Source organism: Adiantum capillus-veneris, chromosome 19 (assembly GCF_014529385.1).
Source record: "Adiantum capillus-veneris isolate H3 chromosome 19, ASM1452938v2, whole genome shotgun sequence".
NCBI classification, from domain to species: Eukaryota; Viridiplantae; Streptophyta; class Polypodiopsida; order Polypodiales; family Pteridaceae; genus Adiantum; species Adiantum capillus-veneris.
Window position 1 is genome coordinate 128,819,033 of NC_140949.1, and position 18,265 is coordinate 128,837,297.

General features: G+C 38.5%; 1 protein-coding gene and 1 pseudogene across 1 annotated transcript; one reads left to right on the forward strand and one right to left on the reverse strand.

Moving 5' to 3' along the window:
- Positions 1 to 4,970: 4,970 nt before the first annotated feature.
- Positions 4,971 to 8,678, reverse strand: LOC147434855 (uncharacterized; annotated as a pseudogene).
- A 3,431-nt stretch (positions 8,679 to 12,109) lies between these two features.
- On the forward strand, positions 12,110 to 13,198 carry LOC147434856 (uncharacterized). Its single transcript, XM_086489692.1, has one exon. It carries the CDS (start codon positions 12,110 to 12,112, stop codon positions 13,196 to 13,198), a length of 1,089 nt encoding a protein of 362 aa, XP_086345818.1.
- The last annotated feature ends 5,067 nt before the right edge of the window (positions 13,199 to 18,265 follow it).

The window sequence follows — 18,265 nt, forward strand, 5'->3', positions numbered from 1 at the left end:
GGTCCAATTAGTCCCGCAGCTCGCAACACTCAATCTCGATATATTCTAGTTGCTACGGACTATGTAACAAAGTGGGCTGAAGCTAAGGCTTCACAAAAAGCTGACGCGAGGACAACAGCTAAGTTTCTTTTTGAGAACATTATCACAAGATTTGGTTGCCCTTTTGAAATTGTTAGTGATAATGGTACCCATTTTATAAATGAGGTAATAAGAGAGCTTACCACGACCTTTATGATATCCCACCATAAGTCTACACCTTATTACCCGCAAGCTAATGGACAAGCCGAGAGCACCAACAAGACTCTAATCTCTATTTTAACCAAGACGGTAGAAGATCATCGCACTGATTGGGATTTGAAGTTGACATCTGCTCTATGGGCTTATCGTACTGCTTATAAAGTGGCTATTAATTGTACGCCATTCAAAATGGTATACGGCCAAGAAGCGGTTATGCCTTGGGAGTTTGTCATTCCTAGTCTTAGGGTAGCTTCGCAAGAAGGATGGAATGGTAACCCCTTAACCGAGCGTTTGTTTATCTTAGAAAAACTAGACGAAGAGAGACAGTTGGCTGTGCAAAATGCTCTTGTGGAAAAGGATAGGAGAAAGAAGTGGTTTGATCGCCATGTGAAGGACAAGGATATCAAAGTTGGTGATAAAGTCCTTATGTATGGAGTACGTAAAGAGAAGAAAAAGTTGAAATATGCTGGTAAAGGACCATATAGAGTATGTGAAATTACCCCACAAGGTACCCTTCATGTGGAAACTCTTGATGGAGTTGAAACCATTGGATTCCTCAATGGGAGTAAATTCAAAAGATATTATGATCCTTTAAGCCAAGAAGAACTACGGGCCATTCATCAAAAGAAGGCCGCCAAAGCACAAACCGAGTTAAACAAGATACAAGCTCAAGCTGAGGCTAAGGAGCGACAACAACGTATAAGACAAAAACGAGAGGCTAACCTTGGGGTCACAAATGCATTCCACGTGGAAATCGAAGAGGATGGGTTGGACTCTGACACACCTCTACGATACCCCATTGAGTTAAATAGTGCCTATGGAAAAGTGCTATATAACGCCTTATTGGACACGGGTGCTAAATACAATCTGCTATCCTATGGGGTGTGGTGTCAGTTAGGGAAGCCACCTCTATCTGAGAGTATTATCCAAGTCAAGGGTGTCAACAAGAAAAAAACTGCGGTTTTTGGAATCTGGCACACTTCTGTCAGTTATGACAATGGGGTGGTAGCTCAAGACTTTTTGGTCATGCCTACTGGAACTATGGAGGGTAATATAAACCTAGGCCGCACGTGGATGATAGCCACCAAATGCACTATTGATTGGGGGACTGGGGGTGTTACAACGCAAAAACCAACTCTTAGCCCTACCACTCAAGCCATAGTCCCTGAGATATTGCCCAAGGAAATAAAACCCAAGACATTGCATGTCCAGGAGGTTGAACCATACGTCCCCATAGCCCAACTCTCTAGAGCTTCAACTAATGTAGTTGAAAGAAAGCTTGAGACACACAAGAACCATCCTAATATAACAGAGAAAACATACAAGTGGGTCCCTAAAACCTCTGTAGTGAGCATGGTTGATGCAAAAAAACGGAAACCTAGTAAGAACCGTACCACTCACTCCAAGAAATGTAAAGAAACGCTGCGTTGGATTCCTAAACGACTATTGGAAGCCCAAGGATACTATGAAGGAAATGATCAAATCTGGGTGCCCAAACGTAAAGTGTACTCTTACCTGTCACCTGGCCCATGTAAACCCAATCCTGTGGCTCCAAAACAAATTGAAAATCGCGGAAAGGAAAAAATCATGGAATGTTACACACCCGTTCTAGAGCTAGTTTGGGTACCAAAGAAAGAACGATTTGTTCCACCTAGCTCAGGAACAGGGAAATCAAATGAAGCTTCTTGCTCTTCATGTAGTTCCTATATGCAAATAGAAGCTTCGACACAACCTCCACCTACCACTGTACATATCCATCCAAGCACGAAAGAGTTTGCACCTTCCGGGGTAAGTTCACCACCTACAACAACGTTGCAAATAAAATCCTGGGAGAGTACCTTACCACCCTTACAACTTGACGAGGCACCTAGGGTAATAGAAAACTACTGGCAAAAATCCTCACCTATTACCAACTGGAACAATTGGTTTCAAAGCGTGACAAGCTCATTTCAAACGGTATGATCTACCCAAGGAAGGGGGGAGTGTTTGCTGACAGTCATCATTCATTTGTTTCCCTCTCAACCTTTTTCCCTGACCTCTTAATCTCCGATCTTAGGGAATGTATATATATAGCCTTATACTCACAAAAAAACAAAAATAGTAAAGAGCAAGAGCGCCTAGCAATGAGAGAGCACCCTATCAGATCTTACATATAAGTCCAAATTCACCATGTCAAGTCAAGCAACACACAAAAACAACTCTTATGTTTTAAAGGCCTAACCAAATCTATCTGTCTTGTCAGAAATGGCTACTTCACCAGAGGCATGCACTTCTATTTTTGATGAAAGGTACCCCTTGTCTTTTCAACAAGTGTTCTACGTATGCTACCCTATACTTTCTTGCGAATGGGATTTGATAGAGAGCCTTGCATGTGAGAGAAATTTTGAGGAGTTAGAATGGCTGATACGTCTATGGCTAACTAGTGATCCCTACCCAGTGGCGAATGTGTCTCCAATGGCACATGCTTATTCTTTTGCACAAGATGAGTATCCACGCATCACGAGGTTCTTGATTAGCATTCTTGCACAAGAGGATGATGAAGAGGAACTAATAGAGACCGAGGAAGACTATGGCCTCACGGACAACGATTTTATTTATCTAGATGATGAGGATAGAGGCCTAGCCTTAGGGTGGCCACCCGGTTTATATAATATCCTCTTTCCTTGATTCTAAAAGGGGTGACAGATAGGTAGGTTAGGGGTCTAGATTGTGTTTTGAGTTTGTTTTTTAGGAGTTTTAATTTTTCCCACTGATGTGCCTCCTAGAGGTATTGTTTGTGTTTCCTAGTGTGTACAGGAGCGTATTGCTATTGATAGGATTTGGACCTTCATGGAACCTTTCTCTCGTTCACACTTCAAATCAAGCGCGACCATCAACACAAACAGGTGTTTCTTGTCCATTAGCATTGCCCTTATCTTTTTTGCATCCATGTTTGTCTGCTTTGATTGTGATTGGTAGCATACTATTCAGCGCATTGGCTTAGTATCCAACATTTAATTCAATGCAATCTTTTGTCATAATCACTTGTCTAGGTTTAAAAATCAAGCAGTCCGACTAAGCTAGTTTGACCAAGCTAGGTATTAGAAATCTTCTCTTAATACCATGGGGAATGCCTTCCTAATAATCAATGGTTACTTAGGTTCTTAATCCGATTTAGGCAGCATTGTATGAAATGTACCAGGGCTTTCTAGTGGGCTTAACCCTATTGACCTTTAGCTTAAGTATTATAAAGGGAGTTTACTAATGTGATGAGCCTGGGGAGGGTAACAGTGTTATATGACCCCCCAAAGTTACAAAATTTAAATGATGAAAATGAACAAACAAAAAATCAAAGTGCCACAATGTAAAATTTTAAGCTGGAAGAGAAATCTCAGCTTGATTTGGTACTTCACTCACATGTATCGCCTATGGTACTAGAGCCCTAGAGGTTCCCAACGTGGGCGCTTTTCCTTGAGAAGCAAAAAACCCAAGGCATACAAAATAAGCACACACATCATAATTGAATCAATGTGAAAAGACCTTGGGGGGTCAAAGAAAAAGTAATCAGTCAGGCGATGATTTCATGAGAAATTCCTTTTATGGTAGCTTAACTACACGGTTTTCTAGATATAGCCTCTAGTCAGCCCTCGAACATGAATACTTGGCTCTCGCGATTAAACAACTTAATTGACCACAGAAAATTAAGAAGCTTACCCATGGTATTAATATTTGATCTCTAGTGCTTTTCGACCGTCAAATTAGCGACCCCAGACTTGTTTAATTTTTTGCCTTTACATCTGTTTATGCATTTGATTACATTGCAATTTAATGTTCATTGCTAACAAATTGTTTGAAATTCTTTTACCAATCAATTTTTCTACCTAAAACTGCATATGCTTTTTAAGAGAATGCAATTACTGTGCCAATGTTGTTTGATTTTGCAGTGACTGAAGAAGGCTAAGGACATTCATCTCAAATGCTCTTCCACCTCGACGAACCAGCTTCAACTCAATAGCTTCCGAGGACGGAATCTACATCAGGAAGGGGGGCATGTTAACCCTCACGGCACACGGACACCCATCACCTACGATGGACGCGTATTATGTATTTGGTAGAGTCAGGTACCGGGCTTGTCGGACCAATAGGGAAAGGTAGAGTGATCGTCAATGAGAGGCGCACTTTAACTTGGACATTCAAGGGATTAGTTGGTTAAGCATGGGCGCCCAAGTGTGAATGGGGTGAGCTCCTATAAAAGCCAACTAAACCTAATTTTTACTCATTCTCTCATTTGTGCAATTGAAGAGTGCTCTTGCTCCATCTCCATCTTCTTCTTCTTCTTCACCTCCTTGTGTGTGTGTGTGTGTGTGAGAGAGAGAGGGAGGGAGAGTGTGTGTGCGATCAAGCATTACGAAGGCACGACGGCGGCGAAGCGGTTGAGCGCGGCACGACTGCAGCTTCTTCTTCATCGCGGCGAGGAATCCACCACGAAGGCGAGCGTAGAGCGGTGAGTGACACACCCTTTGTTTTCTTGAGCTTGCTAGTTTAGGCTTGTTGTGTGCTTGGAGCCGTTTGTGGCTCGCATACGGTGTATTGGCAAGTCCCTTGCTTCGACAGTGTGGCAAGGAGCGCACAAATGGGAAGATCTTCTTCCTCCTCATTCCTTGTCTCCTCTCCCATTGAAGTTATTTGAAGAGGAGTGTCACTAGCTTGCTTCTCAACCTCTACATTATCTGGTTCAAAATCCACAAGATCAACTATCTCCCCAACTTTCTCACTACCAATTGGAGGCTGGGCTCTCCAGATGCATCAAAGAAGCGAGGATCAGATGCCATGCTTTTCATTCCCACCTCTTGGAACTCATCTGGTAACTCCTTAAGAGCTGTGACTCGTTGCTCAATAAATTTAACTTGAAGTGGATCACATTCCACAGCAACCACATTTCGTCCTCGCTTCAATACACTAACAGTTGTAGTGCCTGTCCCCGCAAAGAGGTCCATTACCCATTCTCCTCTCATTGAGAGTAAATCAATCAAATCCATCATCAAAAGTTGAGGCTTTTGATATGGATTTATGACTCCTTGTACATCTGCACCAGTATGTTTGAACTTTTTGCAGACTCCTGGTCGTTCAAAAACATTTGTGCGATTTGGTTTCCCCGCAAAATTATATGATCCTTTACTCTGCACACCTAGAGATGAGTAAAATCCAATGGTAGCAAACTCACAAGCCCAAGAAAGGCGATCAAGCTTATATCCATGAATGTTTGGCTTTATCCTGCAGAAAAATAGCTCAGATGTAAGAAGAAAGAAAAAAAATAACACCTTACTACTAGTATAAAACTTCAAAGGTTTCACTTACCATGTTAGCATTTGACATGTCATGTTTGAGTCAGTGAAAGCTTTTTGCGCTGCAGTAATTCGATCATGGGCATGAAAAAATACTAGTGACCAAGTGTCACAAGTAGTTATTTTTCCAAAAGCCTCTATAACTTTTTTATAGGCAGATACTCCATACTTTACATCATCATTGACAGAGTTTGGGGCACTAAAACCATAAGGAGCATTTGCAATGGCTAGTGTGTAAGACCGTGGGGTAACAAATGTGCTCATTTCTTCAACCCTACCTTCATGAACACACCAATGAGATGGAGACTCATCTACATTATCCGAAATATAAAGTGAGAGACTAGGAGTGATTTCAAAGATTTGGGGTTGTTGTCTCCTTCGCCTCTCAAGACGACACTGTGACAAGAACTGTTCAAAGTCGAGAGGGATCTGCTTGATGGCAACCCGTGGATCTTTGTTCTAGAATACACAACAAAGATATAAGAGAAAAGGAAAAGACTTAATTAAAAAAAGATAAATTTGAAGTCTAACTAGAGTTGATTTTATAATTTGTAAGTGGATTCTAGAATCCTCAAAGAATAAGCTTTAAAACCCATGAAATAAATCACAAGTTAAATAATCCATGGGATTCTAGAATCCAACCACATGCAAAATAAAAAGACTTGAACTTTGGATTTCAAAATCCAAATGGGTTTCTTGGGATTCTAGAATCCAAACCCAAAACCAACAAATGGGACAATGATTTAAGATTTTAAAAACTAAAGGGTCACCTTAGTATTCTGGAATCCAAATCCACATAAATGTAATGTAAGAAGGCTATCACAAGAGTCCAAAATAATCAAAAGCAATACTAGAAGATATTCAAAGTCATTTCTAGCCAAATAACAAGAAATTATAACCAAGGGGAACAACTCACCGTGTTAGAAAATAGCAACATGTACTTCTCCAACACATGGGGTTTGCTTGAGTCTGGATGGTACTGCACCACCTCGTCCCAATTAGAGCAATTCAATTTTTCAATCATTATTCTTTGCATGTGCAACATGGTCTTTTGCCTGATGATAGACAAAGAGAAATATTATTCATGATAGAAAGAAAAACATCAATGAATATTTCAAATCATTATAATTACAAACCTTTCAAATTATTCTCCCATTTGCTCTAGAGAGATGCTTCCACCCTTCACACGTGAGAGTACAGCAATAATCAATGATTTTTCACGTATTCCTTGCAATTGTCTCCATGGTGTTATTTTCATATCTTCAGGGATGGGCTTTGGTGAATCCTCTTTTGAGACACCTTTTCCTTTGAATGATGCATGGGACTTGCTTAGCTTTTGACCCTTTAGCTTTCCCTGCTCATGTAGCTTGAAAATCTCCTCTTGTAAGTCCCAAACTTCTCCATCTCGAAAGGCAAGTTAAAAATAGTTGTCATACTGTTTAGTATTAGGCTTTTGACTTGCTCCACGACCACCTTTCTTTTTCACTTCAAGGCCACACTTTTCACAAAGTGCTACTCGAAAATTGTCATCGACTTTTCCACCACGCTTTATGGTATCAACCCACTCATTATGAAAGAATCTTATCTTTTGAATGAAAGACATCTCCAAACGAAAGTCTGAGTCAATGTTATGGTCAAGGGCAAGAACCTTTGCCTCCTCATCTGTTAAGCCAGCATACACCCAACACATGGCCATTTTGTATGTGTCCACATGCTCATACTCTGTAGCAAGCTCTTGCTTCGCAATCAATGAGTGAGTGCCCCCAAGAACCCAATATCTATAGGACTCAGCATTGGCCTTTACCCAAGAATTTTTTGTAGGACACTGCTGTCTATCCACCAAAGCAAGCAAAGGTAACACAATGGCATTTGGCTTGTTTTTCATTTTGAACTTTAGGTTATGAACATGCTGCTCAATAACTGCACGAACCTCTAAGGGTCGTTTTCCTGTGTAAGGATCCACAGGTGGACGTTCAATTACACTTATGGGCAAAAATATGGGCAAAGGATCTACCATGTTATTTTGTCTAACCCTTTCTCTCATAACATTTAAAGATCTTGAATCTCTTGTATCAGGTAAAGGGGCACCAAGACCAGATGGAACAATCTCTGATTCAGGAAGAAACTTAGACTCTTTTGGTTTACCTAACTTTTTGCTTTGTTTCTTGCTTGTAGCAGGGGTTTGGATCACTTTTGAGGGGGGCATGTCCCTTTGAACCTCTTCATCACTAGAAGAACTTGAATTTTCTTCCTCCTCTCCTTCTTCTTCCATGTAGTCGCTTGAAGATGTCTTCTCTAAGCCAAAAAATCTCTCCATCACTTCAGTATAGGCTCTCCCAAATGTCTACAACCATAAACAATGAAGTTCCTTGAATATTTCAAGCTAAAACACAAAAGAAAAAAAAGGAACAATAAAAATTGAATTCTTACCAAGCCTCGTGTTTGCATGGCATCAATCATCAAGTCTTTTGTGCTTACAGGATTCACTTCAGTGATCTCAAAGTCTTTCAATAGAACAAGAACAGCAAGGAGACTTGAGTCATTACGTTGAACAAGAAAATATATATTGTTTTTTCCTTTGTGCTCTTGTACTTTATCGATGCGCCCAGCAAGAGTAAACTTATTGACATCACTTGAAGGTCCTTTATGTTTCGTAACAATTAAAAAAGGAGTTGTTGTATCAATCAATTGCTTTTGATCCCCGTGACGCCCAATGCAAAACGCCCAAGCATGCTCATATTTGGATTTTGCAAGAACATTACCCCAGATATTTGTTTCTTTTGAGCTTTGAAGGGTTATTGCTTTTCCTGTAGGTGTGGGTTCTATACTCTTGTCCTTTGGCTCCTTCTGGTGATGCTCTCTAGTGAGCTCAGTCGATGGCTCACGAGGAAATTGTTCTGCAGCAAGAAGCTCCCGACGAGAAGAACAAGGAGGACTTCTAAAAAGCCGTGTTGCTTGAAGGCTTGGGCTTCGTGGTGCAGGAAATTGCTGAGAAGATATTAGTGTACCTGAGTGCCCCCCTGAGCTTGAACCTAGTTGAGGTTGACCGGAAGTTTGCCGCTTTGAAGTCACTTTAAGCCTTTTGCTTGCTTGAAATTGTTGCGAGTGAGATGCCATGACCTTCAAAAAAGACACAATCATGACAAAGAAAGATTAGCATATAGACAAAATAAAGTATAAGAATGCCTTATGATGCCAAACAATGATATAAAAGGTGTAGAATTTGGGTTTATAAAGAGCCTCTTGTAGTCATATCAAGAGTGAAATGTAGTTTAGATTCCATGAGATGCAACAAGATAAGAGTTTAGGTTTGTGGAATCTCCCTATACAGGAAAGTGTTGTGTGCTATCTAGAACTTAGTAGAAAGGTAAAAAAAAACGATGGTTTGGAACTTCAAAGTATGTATGGTAAGGATAAAGAAACAAATATTTTTACAAACACGTCTAGACTCAAGTGGATTCTAGAATCCATTTGGAATACCAAAGAAGCACAAAGGGGACATAACAATGGAGCATATTGGTCAATGTTAGAAGAGCAAAAACGACAACAGGAGGACGGCGAGTGCATGCTGTCTCAAATTTTTTTTTTAGAACGAACATGCACATGTCAGATCCATCATGCCATCAAAACACTGTCGGCCTCGACACATGCTGCAGCGGCTCGACTGCGGCGTGTGTCGAGGCCGACAGTGTTTTGATGGCATGATGGATTTGACATGTGCATGTTCGTTCTGAAAAAAAAATTGAGACAGCATGCACTCGTCGTCCTCCTGTTGTCGTTTTTGCCATCTGCGTACCACCAAAGCGCTCTCTTTTTCATCATCTGTGCATGGCTTTTAATGAAAAAAACCAATTGCGTACATTTTTCCCTGTTTGTGGCTCTAGACGCTACTGCTTCTCTTGTCTTGTCGCGTTTGCTAGAGGGGTGTGTGTGTACGTTCTTTGCCTTAAATGTTATAGCTTTTGGATTCCAGAATCCTTTTTTTTTTTGAAAATCGGATTTTGGAATCCATAGTCTCTGTAAAAACGGGTTCCAAAATCCACAATTTTTGTAAAAACGGATTCTGGAGATCAGAGTCTAGGTAAAAACGGATTCCAAAATCCACAGTCTCCGTAAAAACGGATTTTGGAATCCACAATCTACATAAAAACGGTTTCTAGAATCCACAATCTCCGTAAAAACGGATTCTGGAATCCAGTTTTACAAAAAATTGGATTCTGGAATCCACTTCATTCATAAACCTGGATTCTAGAATCCACTTTTTCGTGGACTTAAATTCTAGAATCCTCTTAGTTGGATTCCTAAAACTCAAAATTGGATTCTAAAATCCATGTTTCTAAAAATTTGCACTCATAACACCAAAGATTGCACAAAGTTGGATTCTAGAATCCACTTTGATTGACAAGTTGCATTTCACATGCAATATTGGCCTTAAATGTTGGATTCTGGAATCCAACTTTATCATAGGCTTCAATTCTAGAAGAAGTTATACTACTCTTGTCTTTCTTGAAAAATTTGAACCAGTAAGACATGTCTTTTTGTACAATTTAGTTTTTTTAACTGAAAATATTCTAAAAGTTTGTTATTTTATGAAAATAAACAATAGGATTCTGGAATCCAAATTTTTATTCCACTTTAGATTTTAGTCATTATAATGTGCTTCACTTTTTGAAAAAAATACTTATTAAAAAACACAGTTTGTTTTTGCACTAAAAATTTTTAAGTGACCTAGTTGTTTTTGAAATTTTCTACAATTTAACCTAGAAACGTCAATACATAAAATTCAAGAATTTTAAAAACTTAAACATACTAAAACCTTTGAATTAATGCTCCAAAAATTGAATAATCCAAAAATTCTTGCTTACCTTATGAAAGGAATTGTTAAAAAGAAGCACAATTTCAAGCAAGTGCGATGAGTGCTCTAGAGCTTGGAATACAACTTCTGCATGTGAAAAATGAGACCTTCGTCCCCTTTTAAAGCCTCTTATTTTTTAATATAATATATTTTTATTATTTTTAAAAATATATTTTATTAAAAACCCCATATTAAGTCTCCCTTTAGAGCTATAATCATGCAAGTTGCTTCATTTTGGTTGTCACACTCTACCAAATGGAGCTTCTAAGTAGTCTTAGTAATGTAGAACCTTTTTGTCCTTCTATGTCACTAACACCTTCTATAAACACAACTTTTCTTGCTAGTGAGGGAACTCCAATTTCTAAACGGTGCTCAAGAAGAGTTTCATTTGATGTGGTCGAAGAAGAACTACAGCATCTTCATGGGAATGAAGCAGTTAACAACACATACATTGAGCAACGACAGACTCAAGGGGTAAGAGGTCAGAGAAAACAACGACTTCTTTCAAGGCGAGAAGTTCGAGCAACATCTAGAGAGTTTTGTTGTGCCAAAAACTGTTTGAGAAGCTTAGGGTTTCACAAAATCCAACAAGAGCGTAACAATTTTTTCAACTTAAAGAGGGGTCCACAAAATGTATTCTTGAGGTCATGTATACGCTGCTCCACCTCCTCAACAAAATATGATGTATCGGATGTTGTTGTTTGTAGAGCAAGTTTCCTAAAGGTATTTGGCATAAGCAATTTAAGAATTCAAAAAATCATATCGAATGTGAGCCAAGAAAGTGTTTCTTTAGCATTTAGCACACATGAAACCCCCCAATATTGTTTCCTCAAACAATGGTTGGGAAATTTCATCACCTTTAATGGAGAAGTGCTACCTAACTCAAACTTCACACACCTACCTGACAACTTTACTAAGCGAGAGGTATACAATTTATATGTGGAGTCACAAAAAGATAGTCTAAACTCCACTCTTTCGCTACCATCCTTCTTGCGAATTTGGAGACAAGAATTTCATCATGTTAAAATTCCTAAGAAGAGCAGGATGGGTGTTTGCCAGATATGTGCAGAGTTAAAAGCAAAGCGAGACATAGCAAAGACTACGGAGGAGAAATGTAAGTTATTTTAGTTTGGTTAGTTAAAGTAAATTACTTCTCTCAAAAATTTCAAAAATCTAACACTCTTCAAACTCTTTTACAGTGCCCATTCTACAAGCATTGAAAATTCACAAGGAGCAACAAAGTACAGAGCGCCAAAAGCTAGCAAAGCATAGGAAAAAGTGTTTAGAGAAGAAAGACAAATATCTAGGCCTAGTCATCGATGGCATGGATCAGAAGAAAACAATGTTGCCACATTTTATGCGTCCTCCAAAGAATCTCAAAGAGGAAAACTTCATCCAGCTCCATGTTGTTGGAGCCTTAGTTTTCAATGGTGTCATGTCATCCAAGATCTTTATTAATTTTCCAAATATTCATAACGATCCTAATTTGACAATCACCATCATTCAGAACATCATTGAAGAATGGCAAGGTGAACTACCACCTTTCCTCTACTTACAGCTTGATAACACTAGTAGAGAAATTAAAAACCAAGTTCTCCTTGCATACTTGAATATGCTGGTGCAAAGGAAGATATTCAAAAAAGTGAAGCTTGGGTTTTTACTAGTGGGACACACACATGACCAAATTGACCAAATGTTTAGCAGGTTCTCGGTCAAGTTGGCAAAGAAAAGCGCATTTGACCTTCCACAAATCTGCATCTTGCTGGAAGATGCCTATGTTCCCAATCCCTCCATTAAAATTGTGGAAGAAACATATGATTTTAGGTCTTTTTCGATTGGTGCCGCCACTAACATGCCATCATTTGCACATCTCAATGATCATAGTTTTCAACATCAATTTAGAATCAAGCATGTAGAGGAACAGACTCTCATGTGGTGTAAAAAATACTCAAACTCTGAAGATTGGTTGCCAGCGGAGGGCTTGAAGTTCTTATTGTTTGTTCCTGATTCTGAAATTCAACGAGCAAAGTACATGTTGCTCTTTACAACAAGCGAGACGCAAAAAGCTGAGAGGGAAAACCGCCCTATTGATCCTCTACAATGCCTAAATGAGATCAAGGAGACAATACATGGTGCACATGTGTATTTCCCAGCAAGCTCTCTAGAATGGTGGGAGAGTTTTTTTACAAAGCAGGTGAAGCTGGTTGAAGAGCTCAACGATGACACGTTTCAGCTTGAACATGCATTTGCATGGCACCATGGTGGTATTTTCGAAAGGAGTGGTAATGTTGTGGCTAGTGGTGTAAACAATGTGCAGATTTCAGCAGATTTGTTATCTCTTATTCATGGAGAAACAAGGGAGATGTATGTTGGCCCAAGGAAGAGCACAAAGCATCGACAACAGGAGAGAGAAATGTGGGAAGGAGATGTAAATGAGATAAAAGAGGGCACAATGATTGCAGTTCTTGCCATAAACAATGAAAATGATCATCCCTTTTGGCTTGCAAAAGTCACAAAAGTTTTCAAAGAGCACGATGTATTGAATGGCATGGAAGTGCATTGGTACCGAAAAACTGCAGAAGATCCATTGAAAGGAAAATATGATCCTGAGATGGTGAAACCAAGCAAAAAGGGAAAAAAATCAGGAAGTTCTCGTCGTGTGGACACACTTAATCTAGAGGATGTGGAAATCCTTGTGTATGGGTTTGACTTAAAGAAATCTGGTCACTTACGCAAAACAACCATTGAGATGTTGAAGCAAAAGGTCAAAAATCTCTCCTAGACATTACAAGGGGAATTTTTCTCCTTTTCAATTATTGTAATTTATTTTGTCTTGGAATCATTAATGAAGTGTAAACGTTTTGGAATCCCTTAAATGAAGTGATTTTTTAAAAGTTTTTTTAATTTGAATTTTATAATGTCTAAAAGTGGGTATTTTTTTTAAAAAAATTGAAGTAAGTCATAAAATAATATGGTATTTTTTCAAATAATCTTCAAAATGTGGCCCCTTTATCATGTTTTTTGGAAAATTGGACTTGAGTTGTCGTTTGCATGATTTTGTTGTCATTTTTCATAACTTGTTGTTACAGGGGAAAAATCATGTATATAGATGCTAATGAGTCTGGTCGTACTATACCACTTGTAAATTCACCAACTTTTGATAAGTCAATGAAAAGCTCGATTTCTGCATGCATGATTTTTGTCAAAGAATCTACTAATGACGCTAATGATTTATCAAATGAAAATGGTAGGAATTAAGAAGACTTAGACTTGCTTACTTTTCTAAATGAACTCCAAGATTTTTTCATCGATGATATCCCTATGGGCTTACCTCCAAAACGAGGGGATGATGACCATGCAATAGAACTTCTACTAGGAAGCTCACCGCCTAATAAACCTCCTTATTGAGTTTCACAAGCTCAACAAGAGGAGATCATGAGGCAAGTGCATGAATTGGTGGAAAAAGGGATGGTGAGGAGCACTAAATAGGATCACCACCATTTTAAAAAAAAAGATTTCCCGTGTCGCAGGTAGAAGATTTATTTGATAAATTACAAGTTTTGGCCTGGAAAATGCTCCAACCGCATTTAAACTCACGATGGACAAAAATCGTCAAGCTACTCAAATTCTCTTGAGGAGTACAAGTGACACCTCCAGGTAATCTTTCAAGTTGTGAGAGAGAATAAGCTTTTCATTAATCAAAAGAAAAGTGAATTTTTTCTACAAGAGATTCAAGATTTAGGTCACATTATGTCTCAAGATGGTATATGTATGAATCCATCAAAGTAGGAGGTAATAAAAGCATGTCTTAATCCAAGGAATCTACATGAGCTAAGAAGCTTTATTGGTATGTGTACATACTATAGACGCTTCATAGCAAAATTCTCTCAAATAGAAGGACCATTGCAAAATTTTCTTTCGCAATTTAAATTTCATATTGCTCACATTGCTGGCAATCACAATCAAGTGGTCGATGCACTTTCACAACGGCCAAGGATAAATGTGGTGTTTATAGAAACTCACAATTATCTGTCTTTTACGATAGATGAGTATGCTACTGACCAAGACTTCAAGTAGGTAATTACAACCTTGCATTAGGGAAGAAAAAAATAACCAGTCACCTTGAAGGATAGTTATCTTCCAAACGGCAATAGACTATGTGTTACTCACCCATACAATAAGAAAGTCATGTATGAATCCCATGCTTCTCCTTATGCGGGGCAAAGAGCGATTCTATAATCTACTCCTCGAGGAGTAGAAATGTATTTATGTTGGTCTACAATGAAAAGTAAACATTCAAGAGTATGTTTCAAAATGCGTGGTATACCAAAAATTGAAATTTGATCGAGGGAAGCAACTTGGATTGTTTCACTTGACACTCTATGCCTGTCAAAAAGACTATTAAGACACATCAAACAGCAACCTTCTTTAGATCTCAAATTTTCAAGTATCATTGTTTCCCAACATCCATAGTGTCGGACAAAGATCCTAGAATAACCAGTAATTTCTAGAAGGGTCTCTTTGAGAATCTAGGAAGTAGATTAAATTTCTCTTTTGGCCTATCATCCACAACAGATGACCAAAGTGAAATAACTAATCTAATGATTCTTGAATCTACTTAAAGCCTATGTCATGGAAGTAGATCGATGTTCTCAATGAGAGAAGTACCTACCTCTTATAGAGTATGCGTACAATGACATTATACATACTTCTATGGGGAAAGCACCTTTCGGGGTTAAAGAGGGAAGATCCAAAAGTCCCTTACTACTTAAAGTACATGGGAAGATCTTCACTATTGATGAATATAGCCGAGACTCACAAAAATCTTTTCCAAAGATTAAAGAGGTTATATCCATCTCAAAGAAAAGGCAAAAAGGGATGATGCTAATAAGCACAGAAGAGCCTTAGCCTTTAAGAAAAATGATTGGGTCTTGCTAAAGTTTCTCAAGGCTCATCTAAGGCATACTACGAGCAAGAATCCTACAAGCCACCAAGAGTATTATGCTAAACCAGCAAAAAGATACTATGATCCTTTCTTTTAAAATTCTTAAGTCAATCAATGAAATGGCTTATTAGTTAAAGTTTCCCAACCATTGGCTCATTCACAATGCTAACCATGTGAGTCTACTCAAGCCTTACAAAGGAGAGTCATCAAAAGAACCAATAATGGAAAACCCACCAGAGATCAAAGATCAAGAAGAGGTATTGCAGCCCAAATTCATTCTTCGACACGAAGACAAGGTATTAAGAAATGGTAACGTTATCCAATGATATCTTGTTAAGTTAAAGAGTTATTGTTTTAAAGATGTTAGATGGATGCAAAGAACCTAGCTTAAGGATAATATGAACCTTGTCAATGCTTACAATGCTACACTAGAGTAAGCAAATGAAAATGCATTTTAAATGAACAATGTTTTTGTCTTATAAGACTCATTCTCTTTCTTTTATTGTGCACAAAATTTAAGAAGTATGCATGCTTAGGATCATGTTTGTGGTGACGACATCTCCCAAACACCAAGTAGAACTTGTCACTCTACTTTGAAAGTATGATATGGACTAAAGTGCAGACATGTTTGTGACAGCTAAGTCTCTCGAGCACCAAATGGATTAGTCATCCATTTTGGAATGATGTCGTAGGGTAAAAAATGATCCTCTACCCGCTAAGAAACATGGACTAATGACTAGGCTTTATCTTCTCTATCTCATAGTCGAGGACGACTATGATTTCAAGAGAGAGGTAATGTGATAAAATATAATATCTAACTTTATCAAATGATTTTCTCATATTAAACTGATCATTTAATATGGGAAGATAAAAGGGAAACAAGAGTTAAGATATAGATATGTGCTTCTAGACCTATCTCAACAGGGGACCAAAAGGAGAAATGGTTGCATCTCAATAGGGGTGTAAAGGAGACGGTCTACAAAGAGCAATGTGCAATAAGTGCTTCTAGGTTTACCTCAGCAAGGAACCAAGACGAGAGATGTTTACATCTCAATAGAGGTCCAAAAGGAGGTAGTCTATCAAAGAGCAACGTGCATCTAATGGAGCTTAAAAGACCTTAGGGTTAGCTTCATTAAAGACCTCCAAAAGTTTAAAAGTCCTTTGACATTAGGCAAAGTTAAGGCTCACATTGAGGTAGGAATCCTACCCAAGCATGAGGTGCTTGTTGGCTTGCTAGCTAAAGTGCTTAAAGTGTTTGTGGGAACCTTGTCCAAAGCTTGAGATGATTTTTATGCTTAAATGACTAAGGTTTTAGAAGTGTTCAATTCAAAGATAAACTCTCAAGAGGCATAAACATTTTCCATGCTTAATTGACTAAGTGCTTGAAGTGTTCAATTCAAACCAAATGAGTTAAGAAGCATAGAAGACACATGTCAAAATCCTCCACATGTGACCCTCATGATGTGCTTGAATCCTATGGATAGCCTTTAAAAGGGTCCCATGAGAATTTAGATGCACAAAAATAAATAATTAAGTTATTTCTCTCAAAGAGAAAAAAGGTGACACGTATCCAAATGATATAATTAAATAATAGAAGACACACACACACACACAGAGGTAGACCAAGCATGAGAAAGGGTATACTCTCCCACACACAAATACACTCTCTCTCTCTCTCTCTCATTGTGTGAAGTGCAAAGTGCAAGAGCTCCATCTCCTTCTCCAAGCTTGTGGAGAAGTTGAGAGCCTACACCAACACTCTTGGCTATGGAATGCAAATCCAACCAAGAGCCATACTTCAATGCTTAAGTTTTTCATCTTCTTCATCTTCATTATTACGCTATTATTATATGCTAAGCAAGAAGAGTGATGATAAGTGAGGAACTATTTCTTTCTCCTATGAATGATTCTTCTTTCTCTTCCCTAACCTCATTCCCCGCTAGCTCTCTCCACCTTCGAAAGTGTTTGAGGACTTTGTGATTGAGGCTTGGGATAGTTAATGCTTTTTGCAAAGTTATGTTATGTTCGTGATGCATGAAGCTTTCCATCTTCATAGCATCACCAAAGTCACAAGGAACACAAAGATTGTATTGTACCAAGTCTCTCTTGGTAGGAGAATCTATAATACAAACGCATTTTGGAGAGGAAACCATCTCCAATTAAATCCGGTCCTCAACTATTGTCACGTTCTCTAATACTCTCTCTCTTACAAAAGTATTGTTCATGCCAAGTTAATTAAGTACCATGTTTATGTTGCTACCATCAATTAAGTTCACCCTCTATGTTCTCAACGTAATCTCACAAAAATGCTCAACTTCAATTTTCTTAATTCCGCTATTCTCAAAGTTCAAACGCCTTTAGGAGAGGAAACGATCTCCAATTAAATCCGGTCCTCAACTATTGTCACGTTCTCTAATACTCTCTCTCTCTTGCAAAAGTATTGCTCATGCCAAGTTAATTAAGTACCATGTTTATGTTGCTACCATCAATTAAGTTCACCCTCTATGTTCTGAACAGAATCTCACAAAAATGCTCACTTTAATTTTCTTAATTCCGCTATCCTCAAAGTTCATAGGCCATAGGCCATAGATGTCATCAAATCGATATAGGAAAGGAGGACCAATAAGAATAGGTAGCCCAAAGATGGTAATGCTTTTTTCTGTTGACCAACTGTCTTAGCAAAAAGATTATTCAAAATCATTCCTGGCCTTCAAGTTTCTATGAAGACAAAGCCAAAGAACAACCAAGACAAACGTAAAGTTGTTGTTGACCATATTGAAGTAAGGAAGCTCTTCTCTTGTCATGAGAGATCTAAATGATGATATTCTTTGAACACTATTGTTGTTGTGACTCGACTATTATCATCACTCTTGCCCTTGACAAAACTATAAGATGCAAGCTCAA

What these genes read in the sequence shown, in the direction of transcription:
- LOC147434856 (XM_086489692.1), top strand. Translation starts at nt 12,110, where the DNA reads ATGTTTAGCAGGTTCTCGGTCAAGTTGGCAAAGAAAAGCGCATTTGAC.